This window comes from Eublepharis macularius, chromosome 4 (assembly GCF_028583425.1).
Source record: "Eublepharis macularius isolate TG4126 chromosome 4, MPM_Emac_v1.0, whole genome shotgun sequence".
Lineage (NCBI taxonomy): Eukaryota > Metazoa > Chordata > Lepidosauria > Squamata > Eublepharidae > Eublepharis > Eublepharis macularius.
This window is the reverse complement of record NC_072793.1, coordinates 168,958,924-168,978,573: the sequence shown is the minus strand read 5'-3', so window position 1 is coordinate 168,978,573 and position 19,650 is coordinate 168,958,924. Positions and strand designations below refer to the sequence as shown.

The 19,650-nt window shown below is 45.1% G+C and overlaps 2 protein-coding genes across 3 annotated transcripts; both read left to right on the top strand.

The window, feature by feature from the left end:
* Positions 1-5,209: 5,209 nt before the first annotated feature.
* On the top strand, positions 5,210-10,460 carry LOC129327157 (zinc finger and SCAN domain-containing protein 21-like). 2 transcript variants are annotated; one of them, XM_054975633.1, is made up of 3 exons: positions 5,210-5,827; positions 7,614-7,740; positions 9,518-10,460. In XM_054975633.1, the coding sequence occupies exons 1-3, from the start codon at positions 5,225-5,227 to the stop codon at positions 10,360-10,362; spliced, it is 1,575 nt and encodes a 524-aa protein (XP_054831608.1). In that variant the 5' UTR covers positions 5,210-5,224; the 3' UTR covers positions 10,363-10,460. The 2 variants fall into 2 exon arrangements, with proteins under 2 accessions (XP_054831608.1, XP_054831607.1); XM_054975632.1 differs by having other exon boundaries at positions 9,515-10,460.
* A 7,689-nt stretch (positions 10,461-18,149) lies between these two features.
* LOC129327802 (gastrula zinc finger protein XlCGF49.1-like) lies at positions 18,150-19,382 on the top strand. Its single transcript, XM_054976556.1, has 2 exons — positions 18,150-18,187; positions 18,797-19,382. Exons 1-2 carry the CDS (start codon positions 18,150-18,152, stop codon positions 19,380-19,382), a joined length of 624 nt encoding a protein of 207 aa, XP_054832531.1.
* Positions 19,383-19,650: the final 268 nt, after the last annotated feature.

Below are 19,650 nucleotides of genomic sequence, written 5' to 3'. Positions count from 1 at the left end.
TCTTCCCCCAAAACAAGGAAGAAAAGACCCCGGGCTTCAACCCACGTGTCTGAGCTTTCCTGTCCTCTCTAGGAAAAACACTCAGTCCTCTTAATATCTCAATCCCTGGGAAATCGTGGGCGGACCTCTTTTGGGCTCGCAGGGGCCTCTAGGAACTGCAGTTTCCAGCATGAGACTAAAGCCCACATAACAAATAAGAAGGCCTTACATCCATTCATCCGAGGCAGACATAACTCATTAGAGACCATGGACTCTAGAGAGCCCCTGTCAGTCAGAGCAGACCAGATGGTACTACGTTGCACTCATCCTACAGCAACTTCACTCGTTTGTTGAGATTTTCCCTTTAGGAAACATAACCGCCTAGGGGAGTGTCCAGAATTGCTGGGGCACCCTTCTTTCTCTCTGCCAAGGTGTAATGAAATGAAGCATGTTTGTGTTAGAGGTTGCTTTTCTTAATGGAAGAGCTGAAATCCAGTACAGATTTAGAAACATTCAACTTTAGTAAGGGATACACTGGCTCTGCAGCAAACATCAGTAAGACACATCCTTTGAAGAAACTTTCAACTGTTTATCATTTAATGCCCTCACCATCATATCAATTACATCTGCAGTTTGGAGACTGGTGCAATTCCCTGTCCCTTTCTTCAATATGTGCCAGCTACCACAAGGAACAAACATGAAAGTGTACCAGAAAATGTGCAGGGAAAGGAAGCACATGCCATGCTGTGATGCCACTGGGAAGGTTGCCAAAGGCGTCTTGCTACTACAAATGAATGAGAACACTGTAAAAAAACTTAGCTTCTATATAAATCGAATGTTGTTATTATTCTGGGACAGCAAGAAAAAGTAGATGAAGCAGGGATGATCTGAGAAGTGTGTTTCAGGAGATTAATGGGTTGTGCCTCGGGGGCGCTCCACCACTGTGTCTGCAGGGCACAGTTCCAACAATGAGATTTGGGATGATCCAGCTTACATTGTGGTGCAGAGCTTTTTATAGCTCCTCAATATTTGTGGTTGGATTCACGAAGAAGGAACTGCAGAATGTGCTTTGAGAACTGGGATCCAACTTCAGTCTCATGGAGGCACCACACTTGGAGGCTCTTGGCCAGGCTTTGGACCAGGCTTTGGACCAGACCCCAGGGCATAGGACCCGGCAGGGCAGAGTCCTCAGACTCAGGGGCTATGTGACCAAGTCTGGCACTACAACTGCGGGGGGGGGGGGTGTTTGGTGGTGCAATCTGTGGGTATGGATGTTGTGTGTGATTTGGCAGTCGATTTTGGTGGCATCCATGTAAAAAATCATGATCACATGAGAGCCAGTTTGGTGTAGTGGTTAAGAGCACGGGACTCTAATCTGGAGAGCCGGGTTTGATTCCCCACTCCTTCACTTGAAGCCAGCTGGGTGACCTTGGCCGAGTCACAGTTCCCTGGAGCTCTCTCAGCCCCACCCACCTCACAGGGTGTTTTGTTGTGGGGATAATAGTGACATACTTTGTAAACTGCTCTGAGTGGGTGTTAAGTCATCCTGAAGGGCGGTATATAAATCGAATGTTGTTATTATTATCTATGATGTTTTATACCATGGCATGGTATAAAACATCATTGCTCATCACAATTTCTTTAAATCATGAGGCTCCATGATGGGTAAGGCTGGAGATCTACAACTGATCTCCAGGTGACAGAGATAAGTTCCTCTGGAGAAAATGGCTGCTTTGTAGGGTGGATTCTATGGTATTATATGCCATTAAACTCCCTTCCCTCCCCAAATCTCTAGGCATTTCCCAATCCAGGGTTAGCAAGCCTATCTTCTGAAGAATCCTTGCTCCACCGAGATGGAGGAAAGCCCAAGAGTGGCAATTTTGTTGAGCTGGATGAGAATACATGACCATCTGTTCCAGCAGCCTCTTATCCATAGTGGTCCACCAGATGTCATGGGCAGGCCTACAAGCAACGCATAGAGGCCCATGCCAGGCTTATCGATACTGAGAGGTACACTGCTTCTGCACATGGAGGTTCCATTTAGCTAGAGCCCAAGAATAAGAATACTAGATTGGAACACTGGGTCCATCTTTTGGGCCAGCTGTCTTCCAGCAGATCACTCACCCAGGCACAGAGGCAAGAAGCATCCCCTGTTGATACAGTCTCTGCATCTAGCCCTTGCCATCGCAGTTCGAGCCAAGGGAAGTTTCCGGAAGGCTTTCAAAGGCAGGCATGGATCACTGTGGTCAGATTATTGCAGTTAACAGCTCTTTCCTTCAGGAATGGGTCTAAATTTTCAAAACTATTTAAGACACCCACCCATTAAGGGTGGGGCTGTTGTAGCTCTATTTACTTATTTGTGCTATTTAGGCTCTGCTTTTTTCACCAAGACTCAAGGCATATTACACAATGTAGACCGATATAATATATGGGTGGGACATTCAATAAACATTCAATAAATAATACAAAAGGTAGAGATTACAGAAATTTTAAAACAAGCAGGAATCTCATAGAGCTGAAGAGGCTGAAAACAAAATACAAGTTGACATGACATATTACATGATGCAGAAATATCCAGCAGGAGCATACTTACAACAACAGACAGTACACAGCACTATAGTCTACAATCCCTACCCCTTTCCAGTGCGTCTCTCTAAACCATTTTCTTACAGCGCAATCCTATTACATGCGTTTTTAAACAACAAAACAAAACAAAAAACCTCCTGAATGGCAGAGCATACAAAACTTTCAGTCCCCGACATCTCTAACATTTAGCGGACGGACGCTGGAAAAGCCATCTGATAGCTTCAAAAGCTTCCAATTATCAGGTGAGATAAGATAACCAATGGCCTGATTTGGCGTAAGGCACCTGCATACTTTCCAATAGAATTCAAGGATACACTGCCTCTCAACATGGAGGCTCCATTTTGCCTTCCTTTGTGTGATCGACTCCTTCCCCGTGAATCGGGCTCGCCGCCTAGCATAAGAACCTTGACATGATTTCGTGTACCCCAAAGAAACGACCACAAGAGCGTTTAACGGAGCGCCTTGCCTCAGATTGGGATAAAGGAGTTAAATTCACCGAGACTCCGTTTCCTAGAGCAGCTGACGATGTTTTGGGATGGGCATAGAGGAGATCACTTCCTGCACTGCCTACTGTGGGAAAGTAGGGTTTAAATGTCCCAGGCGCTGCAGCAGCATCGGGTGTGATTCCCGTTTCTTTTAAGGAAGGGGTGACAAATCAGGTGAGTGGACAGGATAATGCAATTCTGCGGTGGAAGGGGTGGTTTTGTTCTTTTCTGTATGCCCAAGTATGGAGCAGGCAGTAATTGCATAGATAAAATCTCACTTCGCTGTGCTGTGCCTGTTGGATTTCTGTCTGTTACAACTTTGAAAAATACAGTGTCTGACCACGTAGTCCAATATCCGATTTCCTAAGGTAGCCAATCAGATCTTTTTCTCTTCCCCCCACCCAAAGCAAAGCAAAGTTCTCTCCCTTCTGCAGCTGGTGCGCAAGGGTATACTGTTCTTGAATATGGAGGTTCTGTTACCCGTTATAGATTGCAGCTATGGATGGATTTACCCTCTATGAGTAAGGTGTAGAGGTTAGAGTGCTGGGTCAAGGGTTCAAATCTCCACTCAGTCATGAAGCTTCGTGGGTGACCCTGGGCCAATTGCTCTTTCTCAGCCAACCCTACCTTACAGGCTTGTTGCAATGATAAAATGGAGGAGGGAAGAACCATGTAAACAAGATTAGGATAAAAATTATTTGGTTACGATTTTAAAGATGTCTAAGCTAGTGATATGGAATCCATTGCCACAGGTTGTAAGTTAACTATGTTTTGTGTGACGACGTGTTTTCGTTGGTTCATCATGAATCTATCCCCTGCAGTGTCTCTGGGTTCTAATGTTTTTGAGAGAGAGAAAATTTTCTAGGTCTACTTTCTCCCCTCTGTGCATAAATTTATAAATATTGTATTCTCCCTAGTCAGTTTTTTTAAACTAAGAAGCCCAAACTCTTTTGCCTCTCTGCCCTCCGTTATTTATTTTCTTCATTTATACTCCAATTTTATTCCCATTGGGGACCCAAAGCAGCTCACGTCATTCTCCTGTCCTGCATTTTATCTTCACAAGAACCCTATGAGGGAGGTTAGGTTGAGAGTGTGTAGCTGGCCCAAGATCACTTGGCAAATTTCCATGCCAGAGTAGGGATTGGAACCTGGGACTCCCAGATCCTAGCCTGACACTCTTAACCAAGTTAATAAATAACCAGTCCAGCAGGACAAATCTGCCATTTACTTTATTGATTCTTCAAGGATACAGATAGGATATTGTTCGTCTCCGTGGAGATGTGCTGGGCTAGGCCACTGTTTATTATTTTTAAAAATACAATCCTTCCTCACCCATTGCACAGCTAGTTTAAGGGCTTCTCTGTCATAAAATGGGATGATGGTTTTAAAAGAGAATTAGATACATTCTTTGATGTCTGGCACTGGTGATTAGCCAAAATGACCAAATGGAACCACCATATTTTCAGAGCAGTGTACCTTTGTCAGGTCATGGGGGGTGAGCCGCAGGTGGAAGGCTGTGTCCTTCATGACCTTATTTTATTGTTTTAAATTGTTTGTATTTTAAATCTTGTTTTAATGGTTGAAGTGTTTTAATGCTGAAATGTTTCAATGTTTCCCACCTCAGAGACCCTGATTTGGGTGAAAATGCAGCTCAAAAATGTTTTAAATATATCAGTGAATTATTAGTGTTTTAACTTAGTTTAGGTCTCAAATATCAAGGCCCACCTATAAACCCTTCTGCTAATCTCAGATATGTGTGGGTTCATGATACTTTGCATGTGTTTAGAAACCTTTGGGGGGTATTAGTCACTTGGGGGTCCAAATTCTTTCTAATTTTTGTCAGAGAAAAGCCCTTTTCTGCGGATCGTTGTTGTTCTTCCCTTCCAGACTGCTTGCATGCCTGGATTCCACATGTTGTCATAAAGAAGTTCCTGCCCAGTTGTTGGGATTATCTGATAACATTAGGTCTGGCTGGCCATTGCCTAGAAAAGAAAATGGCCTCTGAGCAGCATGATGTGGTGCCTCTGGGTATCCAGCTGGGGCCCAGGGTACAGCCGGGATTGAAAACAGAGAACCTAGACCCAGCAGACCTTCAAGTGGGGATTGGAAAAGGCCTTCACACAATGCAAACTGGGAACAATGGGAAGTTCTGGGAAAGAAACATACCAAACCACATGAAACAGGAGTCTCCGAAGACAAAGCCGTGGGATGCCCAGTTGCAAGAATTCCTGAAAGTGATGGAGTCCTCTCAGTCAGGGAGCAGAAATCCACACCATCTAGGGCTGACGGTGAGAGACGAGGCCAGGACTGTTCCGTCCCCTTTGGGGGAAATGTCTGACACCAGGGAGCATCCAAAAGAACAGAGGCTGACCCAACACCTACCAGGCCTCAGAAGAGAAATCCAACATGGGGGTAATATCTCATTAGCCAAAGACCAAGAAGGGTATGGCAAAGTGAAAGAAGAAATCCTGGAGGAAGAGACCATTGGTGCCGACATCAAATGCCGGCTTTTCCGGACGTACCGCTACCAAGAGGCCAGGGGACCACGAGAGGCTTGTGGTCGCCTCTGGGAACTTTGCCATCAGTGGCTGAGGCCGGAACAACACTCCAAGGAGAGAATCCTGGAGCTGCTGATCCTGGAGCAGTTCTTGACCGTCCTGCCCCTAGAAATGCAGAAGCACGTGAGGAAAGGCAGGCCAGAGACCTGTGCCCATGCAGTTTCCTTGGCTGAGGGTTTCCTGGAGAGAGGTTCACCTGAGGAAAGGATGGAAGAACAGGTGAGAGTGTTGCATCCTTTCACTCTTGAGGGGCTCAGAGTCAGGCCCAGGTACTTGAATGAGAGGGTGGAATTCCACCACTTCAAGATGCAAGAGCAATGCCATGTTTCTCAATGTATATTTTGAAGACTTCCAGCAAGTAGAAAGCTAGCTCATCAAGGAGACAGCTTGTAGATTACTCTATTCCTTGAGATGCTAGTTTTCTGTTAGTATGGAACTATTTTTACCTACATAGTGAGCATTCATACACGTTATCTAATCACATGGTTTTCCCCTCCTCCACCATAGCTTCACAGCAACACTGTGAGGTGGTTAGATTGAGGGAGCGAGTCACAAGCCCAAAGCGATAGAGTCAGATGTACTGTCTAAGGATTATAATCACCACACTGCCAACCCTCTGTGCTGTGTGTGTAAGCTGGGCCTCTGTCATATATGTAGCTTTTAACCGATCTCCTTCTGCATGAAGATGTCTGTGTGTGGCATTTTCCTGCCAAATAGCTGATAACGAGGATGGAAAAGAAGCCCCCATTTCTACATTTTCGATAACATTTGTGGTGCATGCTTCCATGGCCAGGAGTAGCTCAGCATAAATGGTGAGGGGAGCCAGGACTAAAGCTGTTGAGTTCTTATGATTTAACAACCTTCTGGTTTTCTAGTCTCAGAGGCAGACAGATGGGCGTCCAATAAAACTTGATTAGCTTTTTCAGAGCATTGCATTGCAGAGAAACTCAATGAAGAGTTTTCTGAGTTTCCTATAACAGCTTACATTGTGAGTTTAGAGTTATCTTTCAGCTTACATCTAAAAATTTACGTAAGCTTGCAAGGAACTTGGAATCTGTTCGAAGAACAGTTGATTAGCAAAAACCAGTAATGGATTAGTGTCCTCTTGACCAAGAAAGATGCCCATCCTAAAGTGACCAGATCAGATTGAAACTGCAGTTTGGAAAATTAAGGACCATCTTTGCGACCTTGCCCTGAAATTCAGCTACTAATAATAAATAATTGTGTGCCATCAAGTCGCAACCAACTTGTGGTAACTTCAGGACAATGGGGCTTTCAAGACAAGAGATGAACAGAGGTGCTTTGCCATTGTCTTACTTTGCATCGCAACCCTGGGCTTCCTTGGTCTTCCATCCCAGTACTAACTGTGGTGGCCCTAGTTAACTTCAGTGCTCTGACAAGATTGTGCTAGTAAAGGCTATTCAGGCTGTTCCCCAGGAAATGTCAGTTTCTTAAGCAACAGTTTCGTAGCCTCTAGCTAGGATAGTAGCTGTTGCAGGAAAAAGTAATTTCTGTTCAGTCGAGATGAAATTTGTAACTTGGGGCAAACTTTGATTGTGATAGACAATAGACCTGGATTGTTTCTTCACTGGCATGGAAGAAGATCCCCCTGCTGTGGAAGCAGCAATGGACAGGAATGGTGTCTGTGCTCACATGTGTGCACATACACAAACATCTTGTCCCCAAACGTCTTGCTGCTTATGGATACTTGTCCCGCAGCTGCCCTGCGCTTCCTCCTTTAACACAGATCAGTGGAAGTTGTCCTCTGAGATGGCTCAAAGGAGAAAACTCTAAAAGGCTCAGGAGTCATGTTTGGAATGAGCCCAATGTTGTGTGGATGCTCCCAGAAACAGCACTGGCAATCCCCTGCCCAAAGATGGATCCCACCACCACCACCCCCATGTGGAAGCAGCAGTGTGCATATGTTGAAACTGAGATCTGCCCTCTGCTAAAACAACAGAATCACGCGAATGTGTGCCTTTGTTGTGCTGTGGATGTTTTTCAGGTGTCGAGGCAGTTTGAGGAGAGAGCACCTAGTTTTCCTGAAGTGGAGGGGGCTCCTTCAAACATCTGGCAGGGACCACACTTCAGGGAGATCAAACAGGAGGGCGACAGAGATGCTACCTCGCAGGGTAAGGGTTCCCTTTTTCCAGCCATCGTAACTGTGTTGTTTTTATTGTAATGGGTTACCAGATGTTAGGTGCTGTACAGAACCGAGTCCTTGATTGAGAGGTGGCAGAGCACAGCAGCTTCCTGGCCTACATGTTTGGAAGTCCCTGGTTTGAATTTTGCCTCTGCTGTCTACTCTACAGGCAGGCCGTTTACCCATAAGGCCCAGCCTCCCCCCCCCCGCTCCCCGCATTGTGAGGATAACAGTAGTGCTGTACTTGCCAGAGTTGTTTGTTTATTCATTTATACCCTGCCTTTTTCCCCAGTGGGGAACCAAAGTGGCTTCTAACCATTTCCTCCATTTTAGCTTCACATCAACTCTGTAAGGCAGATCCAGAGAAGTGAGCCATGTTAGTTTACAATAACAAAGAGCCCAGTAGCACCTTTAAGACTAACCAACTTAATTGTAGCATAAGCTTTCGAGAAACACGGTTCTCTTCGTCAGATGCATCTGACGAAGAGAGCTGTGATTCTCGAAGAGAGCTGTGATTCCCTGGAAGTATGCAAAGGATTTTGTTGCAGCTGAGGAGGAAGCCTGAATGTGGCAATTATCAGAAGACTTCCAAGGGAGGCAAGAACCAGGTAGGAGAGGGATTGAGGAAGGCCATGTAAGGTGGCCCCAAATACCAGCCTTTTCGTACTCAGATGCATCTGACGAAGAGAGCTGTGATTCTCGAAAGCTTATGCTACAATAAAGTTGGTTAGTCTTAAAGGTGCTACTGGACTCTCTGTAAGGTAGGTTAGGCTAATGGTGTATAACTGGCTCAAGGTCACCCACCAAGCTTTCACTGCCCAGTGGGTTTCAATGCTCAAAATAATATAAATGGTAGGGATACAATATATATTTATATATTTAGAGGCTGTTTCTATCCTGAGAGCTCTTTCAGGGGTATTGTTGGAATGACCCAGGATAGGCTGATCTTGTCAGATTGTGGAAACTAAGCAAGGTCAGCCCTGCTTAGTACTTGGATGGGAGACCACCAAGGAAGCCCAGGGTTGCTAGGCAGAGGCGGGCCGTGGCAAACTGTCTCTGTTTGTCACTTGCCTTGAAAACCCTACAGCATCAGCAAAGAAAAAAAGAAAGAGAGGGACTTCAACCTCCCCCTCAAAAAAACTGGGTAACCAAAAAGGTTGAAATAAAAAAGACTTATACATACAAGTGCCAAGACTAAAGAACAAAAAAGTACCAAAACCTTTAATAAAATTTCAAGAATTAAAATTGTATGATTAAAACAATATCACTCTGGTTCCCTATATAGAAGGACTTTCCCCCAGCTCAAAAGTTACGCCCACACACATTGAGATGTCCTACATTTTACATACATTTAATCTCTCTCTAACTCTAATCTTCACAGCAATCCTGTGAGGTAGGTTAAAATAGAGAAAAGAAGGATCATTAGTTATTTACAAAATGTGCATTACATCCCTCTAGAGATCTGCTGGAGGCAACTCACAAGGAAAAAAGTACAATAAAGATATACATCACATAAAAACAGACCATTTAAAACGTCTTCACCCACTAGGGGGAGACAGATCAACCGCCCTGTGGAGGGAATTCCAGAGTTTTGGTGTCATGACCGAGAAGGCCCTTTCTCAGGTTGCCCGCAATTAGCCTCAGATGGAAGGGGCACCTGAAACTGGTCTCTAAAGATGACTGGAGTAGACAAATAGCTAGGAGAAGGTGATCTTTAAGGTTATGCGTGAGGCCTGTTGACCTGTTTGTCTCTTTTATTCTAGCAGGAGATGGGAAGGAGCAGAACCAACTGGGAAATTCAAGGAAACTGGAACCACCGTGGATGTTTTCCGGAAGAGCCAAACTAAGTGTTCCCTGGCCTGATCGAGGAGACGTTTCTGCGAACCAGGAGCAAACTTACCCCGAGAAGGAGGGGGACAAGTTTATTAATTCTCAGGGTAGGTATGTGGAACTCGATGGCAGTGCGGTCCAGCTAACAATCCCCTTGGGGGAGGTGCAGAAGATCAGAAACGAGAGGGAGAAGGCGTGCGTTCATTGCGGGAAGGACTTCCAGCTGAAGTGTAACCTTCAGGCCCACGAGAGAACTCACACGGGAGAGAAACCGTATAAGTGTTCTGTCTGTGGGAAAGGCTTCAGCACAAGAGCCTACCTGATCACTCACGAGAGGATCCACACGGGCGAGAAACCTTACCAGTGCTCCGACTGCGGGAAGAGCTTCTGTGACAATTCCAACCTGATTGTGCACAAGAGGACCCACACGGGGGAGAGGCCATACCAATGCACTGACTGTGGAAAGAGCTTCCGGGAAAGGCCGGTCCTCATCAGGCACCAGAGAATCCACACGGGCGAGAAACCATACAAATGCAGGGACTGTGGGAAAAGCTTCAGCCAGAGCTCAGGCCTCCTGGTGCATGAGAGAACTCACACACGAGAAAAACCGTACACTTGCACCGACTGCGGGAAAAGCTTTGGGGGCAATTCGAACCTGCGGGTGCATATGAGAATCCACACGGGAGAGAAGCCATACAAGTGCTCAGACTGTGGGAACATCTTCAGTGACAGGTCCCTCCTCCTTAGGCACCGGAGCACCCACCATGAAGGAAAGAGCTAAACATGGATTGTAGCATTGTCCTCATGGGTAGGGTACTTGGGCATTTTTAGGGTCTGAAAACCCCGTAATGTCTGGAAACAAAACATTTGACAGCCCCAGAGTAGAGACTATGACAAGTCGAGCCTGAAAAAAGGAATTCGATTGCTCTTTCACGCTTGCATTTGGGGGTGGGGGGTGGGAAGAAGTCTGGTGCCATCCTAGGAATGTTTATATCTATGCTTGCACAACGTAGGCTGAATTTTTGTGTAGGATATAAACCTTTACTATGTATATATTACCACTGGAGGAGAAGATGGGTTAAATTTGATTTTGCTTACACTGTAGCAATTCTGCATATAAAGAACTGACCACAGCCCCTGCTGTAGATATTTGAAAACTTCTAGTTCAGTGGTAGAATGTTACATGCAGAAAGTCCCAGGTTTGATCTTTGACATTTCCTATTAATAATAATAATAACATAATAACATTTTATTTATATACCGCCCTTCAGGACAACTTAATGCCCACTCAGAGCGGTTTACAAAGTATGTTACTATTATCCCCACAACAAAACACCCTGTGAGGTGGGTGGGGCTGAGAGAGCTCCAGAGAACTGTGACTAGCCCAAGGTCACCCAGCTGGCTTCAAGTGGAGGAGTGGGGAATCAAACCCGGCTCTCCAGATTAGAGTCCCGTGCTCTTAACCACTACACCAAAAATGATCTTGGGGTGCAGTGCTGTGACAGTGACCTTTGCCTGGGTTGCTGTGCTCCTGGGTTGCTGTGCCGAATGCCCTGTAGAACTGCAGCCAGTTGGCATAGACAAAATTGGGCTAGCTGCATCAGCTGTCTGACTCAATAGAGGGCTATTATTGTAGGTCCCCACCAGGGAGGGGGCCAAGATCTATCCTTGGGCATCTCTAGTTAAGTGTTTGCAGATAACCAGGCTTGGGAAAGACCTATCACTTGCCTTGGAGAGCAGTTGACAGAGTAGACAATACTAGCAGAAAAAATGAACAGACTGATTCTGTATAAGGCAGCTTCTTACAGCTCCGTGATAGATACGTACTTCCCATAAGAAAGTCCCACAGTCCATCCATTCCCCCTCTCCTGTTAAAAAGACTATGAAAGACCCCTTTCCCCTCTGAAATGCTAAAGAGCCTCACCCAGTCTGAACAGTTTTTGAAACAAGTTGATATGACTTGGTAACTTTGTACATTCGTGTTTATTATGTCCCACTGAAAAGTGGCTTGTGTGTGGTTCTGCTGTAGCACAGTGGTTCAGTTGTTGGGCTGTGAATCAGCTCTCTTCTGGTTCAACTCCCATGACTGCCATGAGCTCAGCAGGTGGCCGTGGGCAAGCCACTCCTCTCGGCCCCAGCTCCCCAGCTGTACTGTGGGGATAGTAACAACACAGACTTTGTTCACCGCTCTGAGTGGGGCACCGATCTGTCTGAAAGAAGAAAGAGCCCACTTTCTTGCAAACACTTCCTTCTCTGATCACCTGGAGGCGATTTTTCACTTGGAGTAGGTGACCAGATAACTGTTTCTTACGTTCTGCAGAGGAGCATGCAGCAAATTTTGTACAGAACAAGTAGGAAAGAGCTTTGTAAGTCTTTTCATACTTGGGAAATGATTATAGGCAGGGCTTTTTTTCAGCAGGAACATGGTGGAACAGAGTTCCAGAACCTCTTGAAAATGGTCACATGGCTGGTGGCCCCGCTCCCTGATCTCCAGACAGGGGGGAGTTTAGATTGCCCTCCGCACCGCCAAGGGCAACCCACTGAGTTCCACCACCTCTTTTCCCAGAAAAAAAGCCCTGATTATAGGGCTTTCTTCATGGTTTGCTTCATGCAACTTAGGAACATATGGAGAGCCCAGCCGGATCAAACCAAAAGTCCATCTGCTTGTAGTATCCTGTTTTGCACAGGATACAAGCAGGTGGTCCTGAAAGCAGAGGCCCAAGGTTCCTCTTGTTGTTTCCGTCCAGCAACTGGCCATGAGTGGTATACTGCCTCTGAATGTGGAGGTTCCATTTAGCCACAATGAGGAGTAGCCACTGATGAACCTTTCCTCCATTAATGTGTTGAATCCTCTTTTTAAAGTCATCTAAAATAGCGGCCACCTGCCCATCTTGATGAATTCCATAAGTTAATTGTATGTTGTGTGTTCCTTATGCCTGTCTTGAACCCACTATCCTTTAATTTAATTGGGTGCCCTCAAGTTTGACTGTTTTGGGGGACGGAGAGAAAAATCTCCACTGTCTCCATCTCCAGACATAAGTGTATCAACCTCTAGCATGTACCCCGCTCCCTGTTGTTACCTCTTTAGAATGAAATCACCCAAATCTCTTAGCCTTTTCTAACAGGGAAGATACTCTAATACCTCAGTCCTCTCAAAATTGCCTTCTTCTGCACTTTTCCCGGCTTTGCAATACCTTTTTTGAGATACGGTGACCAGAACTGTACGCAGAATTTCAAATCCAGCTGCACCAGAGATCTATACAAGGGCAGTCATATTCTTTTAAGTCCCCTCCTTATTAATCCATAGGACAGAGTTTTCTTGGTGCTCATCAGCCGCTGTGACTGGTGTTTTTATGAAGGTAACTGAAATTGCAATTACCGTGATTGATTGGTGGAACCTTCTTAGTCAAGCAAAAGTTTTAATATAACCCAATTAATCATCTGATTATTGGAACTATAACAATACTGCAGAAGAGCAATGGCCCACAAATTAAGAGGAACAAGTTACTGTCCTCAAAATAGTTTTTGAACCCGCTTGCCCTAATCATCTCTGTGTTGTTCATTTGTGGACTAAAATAACCAACTTTTCTGAAGCTTCCTTGCCTGGAAAGGATTTTGACTTGCCATAAGCAGGTGAGCAAGAGGCTATTTGCAAACCAGGTAGAAGCCATGATGATTATTTCATTTCAGACATTTATGGCATGAGTTGCAAACCGCCACCCTGAAGAATGACTGAGGCTTTTATATCAAGTCCATAACAAGGTTTTCATGTAATCTCTAAGGTTAAAAATGTGCATATACCCCGAATGTAATAATTTATTGCAAAATACAAATTTGTATATACTTAGGAGTTGTTATCTAGGGGTTATTCTCTCTCCCTGCTCCCTGTTCTGTTTTTCAGCCTTTCTTCAAGGGGTGGCTGTATAACTTTGGACTAATTTTGCTTCCAAGTAGCTTCCAATTTTGCTTCCAATTGTAGTACAAAGATAACATTGACAGTTACAGGATACCCACCTGATATTGTGCTATGATAATCATTCACCAATTAGATTTTGCTAGCTGGCTAGAAAACCATCACCTATTTGTCCTGCCCGTTGTCCAAGGCATTCAGAATGGCATACACAGTTCCTGCCTCCTATATTTTATCCTTATAACAACCCTGTGAGGCACGTTAGGCTGAAAGAATAACCAGCCTAAAATCACCCAGCTAGTTTGGAGAGTGAGGGCCTAACTACACAGTACACTGATGCTCCAATTCTCAGGTGCATGGGGACCAATTTGAGTCAGGATTACAGAGACCGAGGGATTGATCTTCCCCCGACAGCATTTTCCTGAACTAAAGTGGCCATTGGGAGCCCCTATTTGCCCCATTGGGGGAAACTTACAGCTCCCCAGAGCCATTTCAGGTCAGGAAACATCATTGTGTGTGTGTGGGGGGGGGGGCTTGCACCTCTTTCTTGTGGTCTCAATCAGAGTTAGCCCCCAACAACTGGAAAATACAAATTTCTACCGGGGCTTTCAGTGTACATCTAGTTGAAAGGACTCCCGGCAGACCCAAGAAGAATGTATCACGTAGCTAGGCCCTTTAAGTGAGGATTTGAATCTGGGTCCCTGATGTTAGTCCAATGCCCTAATCATTATATGACACCAGTTCTCCAAGGGAAGAATGGTTGCGACTGCATAATCTCCAAGGAGGTGTGCATCTAGACTAACATGGTAATAGAATTTTTGTTATGAGTGACTTAAAGCCCTAATTAGATATCCTTGGGGATTATTTTCCTTTGGTTCTTTAGAAAAATGTATGAACACGCAAGAAATACTGGACACAAATAAAACATTTGTTTAAAGAAAGGATTGTGTTTCGATCATTTAAAAAAAAAAATTAATTGATCATAAGGATCCAATAATGTTTAAGGGCTTGAGGAGGCCAATTTCCAACTCCATATTTTCTCTTTCTCTTTGCTTACTTCCTGCAATAATCTGTGCCCCCTAGAGGTAGGATTGCCAGGTCCCTCTACCATCCCAGCGGGTTTAGTGTTCATAGGACTGTCTGTTTTTCTTGTTTCCTTTTTCTTTACAAAGTTAAAAGAAATTATCTCTAAAGAATCTGCTAAGAGCCCTGAAACACCTTCCTTGTCTTGTGTTGGCACTGTTTCGCTGCCCCGTTTTGCTGTGCTCCACGATGAGTTTGCTGCATTAGAGTCCAGTGACAACATTAGAGACCAACAAGATTTCCAGGGTGTAAGCTTTTGAGAGTCAAAGCTCCCTTCTTCTGATTCAAGTAAGAGTGAAGATCCCTGAGCCTTTATATCTCTGTCAGGAGGGGGAGTGAGGTGAAGCAAAGAAGGAAGTTTTCATTTTCCAGGATTTTTTCTGTCATATCTCTACTTTGTCTAAACATGCACACAATCTATTTAAAAGGTGTCAATTTTCATAGCAGCCCTTCTTGAGGGTGCTTCTAGAAGAACAACCATGGCTAGGGCCAAACTAGACAGAACAGCAAATGCACAGCTGCTCCAAAAAACAGGACCTCCGTGTCAGGCTCTGGATGACAGAATACAGCAGACAGATCCCTGGTTCATTATAGCAAGACACAGGTCCTTGGTTAAATGACTTTTATTCAGAAATCAGATCTTTTCCATATTCAGATCCAAAGGCCTACATAGGGGTCAGGTAAGCAGCTAAGCCGTTCTAGTAGAAGATTGACAAGAATGGCAACATGGGAAAAACACATCCCTTTTCTACCCGACTTTCCTTCCCCCTCCCAATGACCAAACAATTCATTGTTGCTTTTTCTGTGTGAGAACATTGTGCATATTTGTGCTATCATGCCACGAAGAGAGAAGACATATCATAGCCTGGAAGAGAGGTTCAAAATTGTAAACAGCCACCTGGGAACGTTTGAGACTTCACTAGAACACTAGCAACAGGAAATGGAGTTATACCAGGCACCTAAGCATATACATATCAAAATTAATATTCACATGGGTGGATGGGCACAGACAAACATGACAGGTTTCTTCCTCTTCCCTCTGTGTAAAGACCTCAGCAGACCGTAAGCTTCTGTTGTGAGGAAGATTTGTAGTTCAGTAAGTAGAACGCCTGCTTTGCATACAGGAAATCCCAGGTTTGACAGGTCCTCATACAGGAGGTGTTGAGAATGACCTTTCTCTTCATGAGACCCTTGAGAGCTGCTGCCAGTCAGAGCCAGTTATTCTTCCCTCATCCCCATTTCAAATAGATCCCACCTTGTTTCCTCTCACATCAAAGCAGGCAGCCCTCCTCCCCTCCCCATGAAAGACATGGGCCTTATCAGGATGTCAAAATGATGTTGCTCACTGTTTTATGGGATTACAATTTGCAAATATGGGGACTTCCAGCTTATACAGCAGACCTCCTAGACAGGAAGGAAAATGCTGGTTTCTTCCTTTACCATACAAAGGATAATTCCCAGGAAACAGGGTGGAAGAGGACTGAGTGGATGTGTGGCCAGGGAGTCTTGCTGCAAGAGAGTGGAGCAGAGGTGCCAGGCCTCACTTCCGCTCAGAGGTGTAAGACTAAAGGGAAACCACCCATCCTTCAGTCTCCAATGCCCTGCCTCAACATTTTAACAGATGAAGGGAAGGTAGGAATTGTGCATGGCTGAGTGGAAGCTTCCTCAGACATGGCCCAAGCCACATTCCCATGTTTCTAAGTCCTTCCCATCCTTGGCTCCTGAGGGCCAAGCTACACATGACGAATGACACTTGAACGGCAAGTGGATTGAGTGGAGGGCAAGTGAACAGGGAGAAATACACTTGCCGTTCAAGTGTCATTCGTCACTTGTAGCTTGGCCCTGAGAGGTTCACAAGGGCTCCTGCTTGGCCACGCCAGAGAGCCATCAGGTTAGACAGCTTTAAGTAGGCCATAGTCCATCTGGAGAATGTTTTTGAGACAGCAGCAGCCATCTCAGAGCCATCAGGCCCAAAAGATTGCTTGAAATGAAGGGCTTCCTTCCTCGTTCTTCCTCCTCATAGACTGTGCTGGGGCAACAAAGTGAGGGGTAGGGTTGCCAGCTCCAAGTTGGGAAATTCCTGGAGATCTGGGGGGGTGAAACCTGGAGAAACATGGGGTTTGGGGAGGGAAAGGACCTTGGCATGGCATAATTCCATAGAGTCCATCCCCCAAAGTAGCCATTTTCTCCAGGTGAACTGATCTCTGTGGCCTAGAGACCAGTTGTAATTCCAGGAGCTCTCCAGCCACTACCTGGAGGCTGGCAACCCTAGTGAGGGGGGAGTTCATTAATGCTCCTGAGGCAGGAATTTCTGCTGTTGATAATGTTGGGCTTCCCCCCACACTCCGTAGCTCGAATGTTGGAGGTCAAGAGAGGACGGAGGCAAGTGAACCATGCGTGGAAGTAAGGTAGTGGTGAACAGGAATAAAGTGGGAAGCATGAGAGAGTGGGGTGGATCCAACTATCCTCCAAAAAGCCTTCCTCCAACTTAAGTGACTCTTCCTTCACTGGAAGACCCTCTTGTTTGAGGAGGGTTTCTTAAATGGGAGGACGGCTTCAGACTTTGCTTAGAGGATTTACTGCAGTGGGAGAGAGTAATGAAAGTGGGGGCAGAAGTTATTTTTTTCTTCTATGACCACTTAATTTCCCCCCCCCCACACACACACACACAATTCTTGGGGTCTCCAGTTGTTCCTTAGCTGCTGCTTTGATATTGGGAGGACTGCAGGTTCCTCTCCCTGATCACTTGAGGAAAGAAAATTTTCTGCATACACATTCTCCTCCAGTCCCATCATGTGCATTTGGAGAGCCTGAAACTAATGACCGTCCCTGCTCTGCAGTGCTTGTTCCCTGGGGTGGGAGCCAGTTTGGTGTAGTGGTTAAGAGTGGCAGGACTCTAATCTGGAGAGCCAGGTTTGATTCCCCATTCCTCCACTTGAAGCCAGCTGGGTGACCTTGGGGTCAGTCACAGCTCTCTGGAGCTCTCTCAGCCCCACCTACCTCACAGGGTGTTTTGTTGTGGGGATAATAATAACATTCTCTGTAAACCACTCTGAATGGGTGTTAAGTTGTCCTGAAGGGTGATATATAAATCAAATGTTGTTGTTGTTATATTTGATTTCTGTGTCTCTGTTCCAACAGGAGATGAATGGGAGACAAATGAGAAGCATCTAGGAGTGGATGAGGATCTGGAGATGGAAGAGTATTCTGGAGATTGAGAGGGAACTGAGAGGCAGCGTAGAAGGAAAAGGGAAGCAAAACAGAAGCAGAAGGAATTGATTGCCTGTCAGGGCAGGAACTTGCATAAGATCCCAGCCTAAGACAAAACATAGGAGGAAAAGAGGAGGAACAAGTGTTCTGTGAATGGTAAAGGGTTCCGCTGTAAAGCCAGTGATAAGAAAAATCGGAAGATTCAAAATGGCGATAAAGCGCATAAATGTATAGTGTGTGGAAAGACCTTCAGTTGGAGAGGCTGCCTTACTTCACATCAATGCATTCACTCCAGGGAGAAGCCATAAGAATGCTCTGATTGTAACAAGAGCTTTTCTGCTAAATCAAATCTTACTATTCATATGATGATTCACACAGGGGAGAAGCCGTATAAATGCTTACAGTGTGGGAACAGCTTCAGTTGAAGAGACAACCTTACTTCACATCTACACATTCACTCTGGGGAGAAGCCATTTAAATGCTCTGATTGTACCAAGAGCTTTTCTAATAAATCAAGCCTTCATAAACATATCGGGATTCACACAAGTGAAAAGCCACATAAATGTTTAGAGTGCGAAAAGAGGTTTTTTGATAAATCAAGCCTTATTATACATATGAGGATTCACACAAGAGAGAGATGCTCGGATTGTAACAGAAGGTTTTCTATTAAAACTTACTGTACATAGGAGGCTTTACAAAGGGGAGAAGCCATATAAATGCTTAGAGTGTGGGAAAAGCTTCAGTCAGAATACACATCTAAACTCCCATCTCCTGCTTCATAAAGGTGAGAAACCATATCAGTGCTTAGAATGTGGGAAGACCTTCATTCGAAGAGACCGCCTTACTGCACACCAAAGCAGCCACACTGGCGAGAAGTCATTTAAATGCTCTTACTGTACCAAGAACTTTTTAAATAAATCAAGTCTTGTGAAATTCACACAAGTGAGAAGCCATGTAAATGCTTAGAGTGTGTAAAGAGTTTTTCTGATAAATCAAGCCTTGATATACATAGGAAGTTTCACACGGGAGAGAAGCCATATGCATACTCTGATTGTAACGAGAGGTTTTCTGTTAAATCAAGGCTTCAAGTATATATGAGGCTTCACACAGGTGAGAAGCCGTACACGTGCTCAGAGTGTGGAAAGGGCTTCCGACAGAGCACACACCTTAACTCCCATCTCCTGCTTCACAGAGGTGAAAGGCCATATCGGTGCTTAGAATGTGGGAAGAGCTTCACTCATAAAGACAGCCTTACTTTGCATCAACACATTCACACTGGGGAGAAGCCATTTAAATGCTCCAATTGTACCAACAGTTTTTCTGATAAAACAAACCTTATTAAACACAAGAGGGTTCACACTGGGGAGAAGTCGTATAAATGCTTGGAGTATGGAAAGCGCTTCTGTCAGAATAGCTACCTAACAGTACATCAGAGGATTCACACAAAGGAGAAGCCATATGAATGCTTAGAGTATGGAGTTTCAGTCAGAATGGAAGCCTCATTGTACATCAAGGGATTCACAAAAGGGAAAAGCTATAGAAATGCTTGGAATGAGGGAAGAGTTTCAGTGAGAGAGACAGCTTTAACTCACATCTAAGCATTCACACAGGAAAAACTATATAACAGTGTGCCACATTTCTTGACAAGATTAGTGCCCAACTCAGAGAAGTGAACAAGGTCAGTGTTATTATTATCCCCACAATACAGCTAGGGAGCTGGGGCTGAGAGGAGTGGCTTACCCAAGGCCACCTGCTGAGCTCATGGCAGTTGAGGGAATTGAATCAGCAGAGTGCTGACTTGCAGCCCAACCACTCAATCACTGAGCTCACTCCTCCACTTGAAGCCTGCTGGGTGACCTTGGGCTA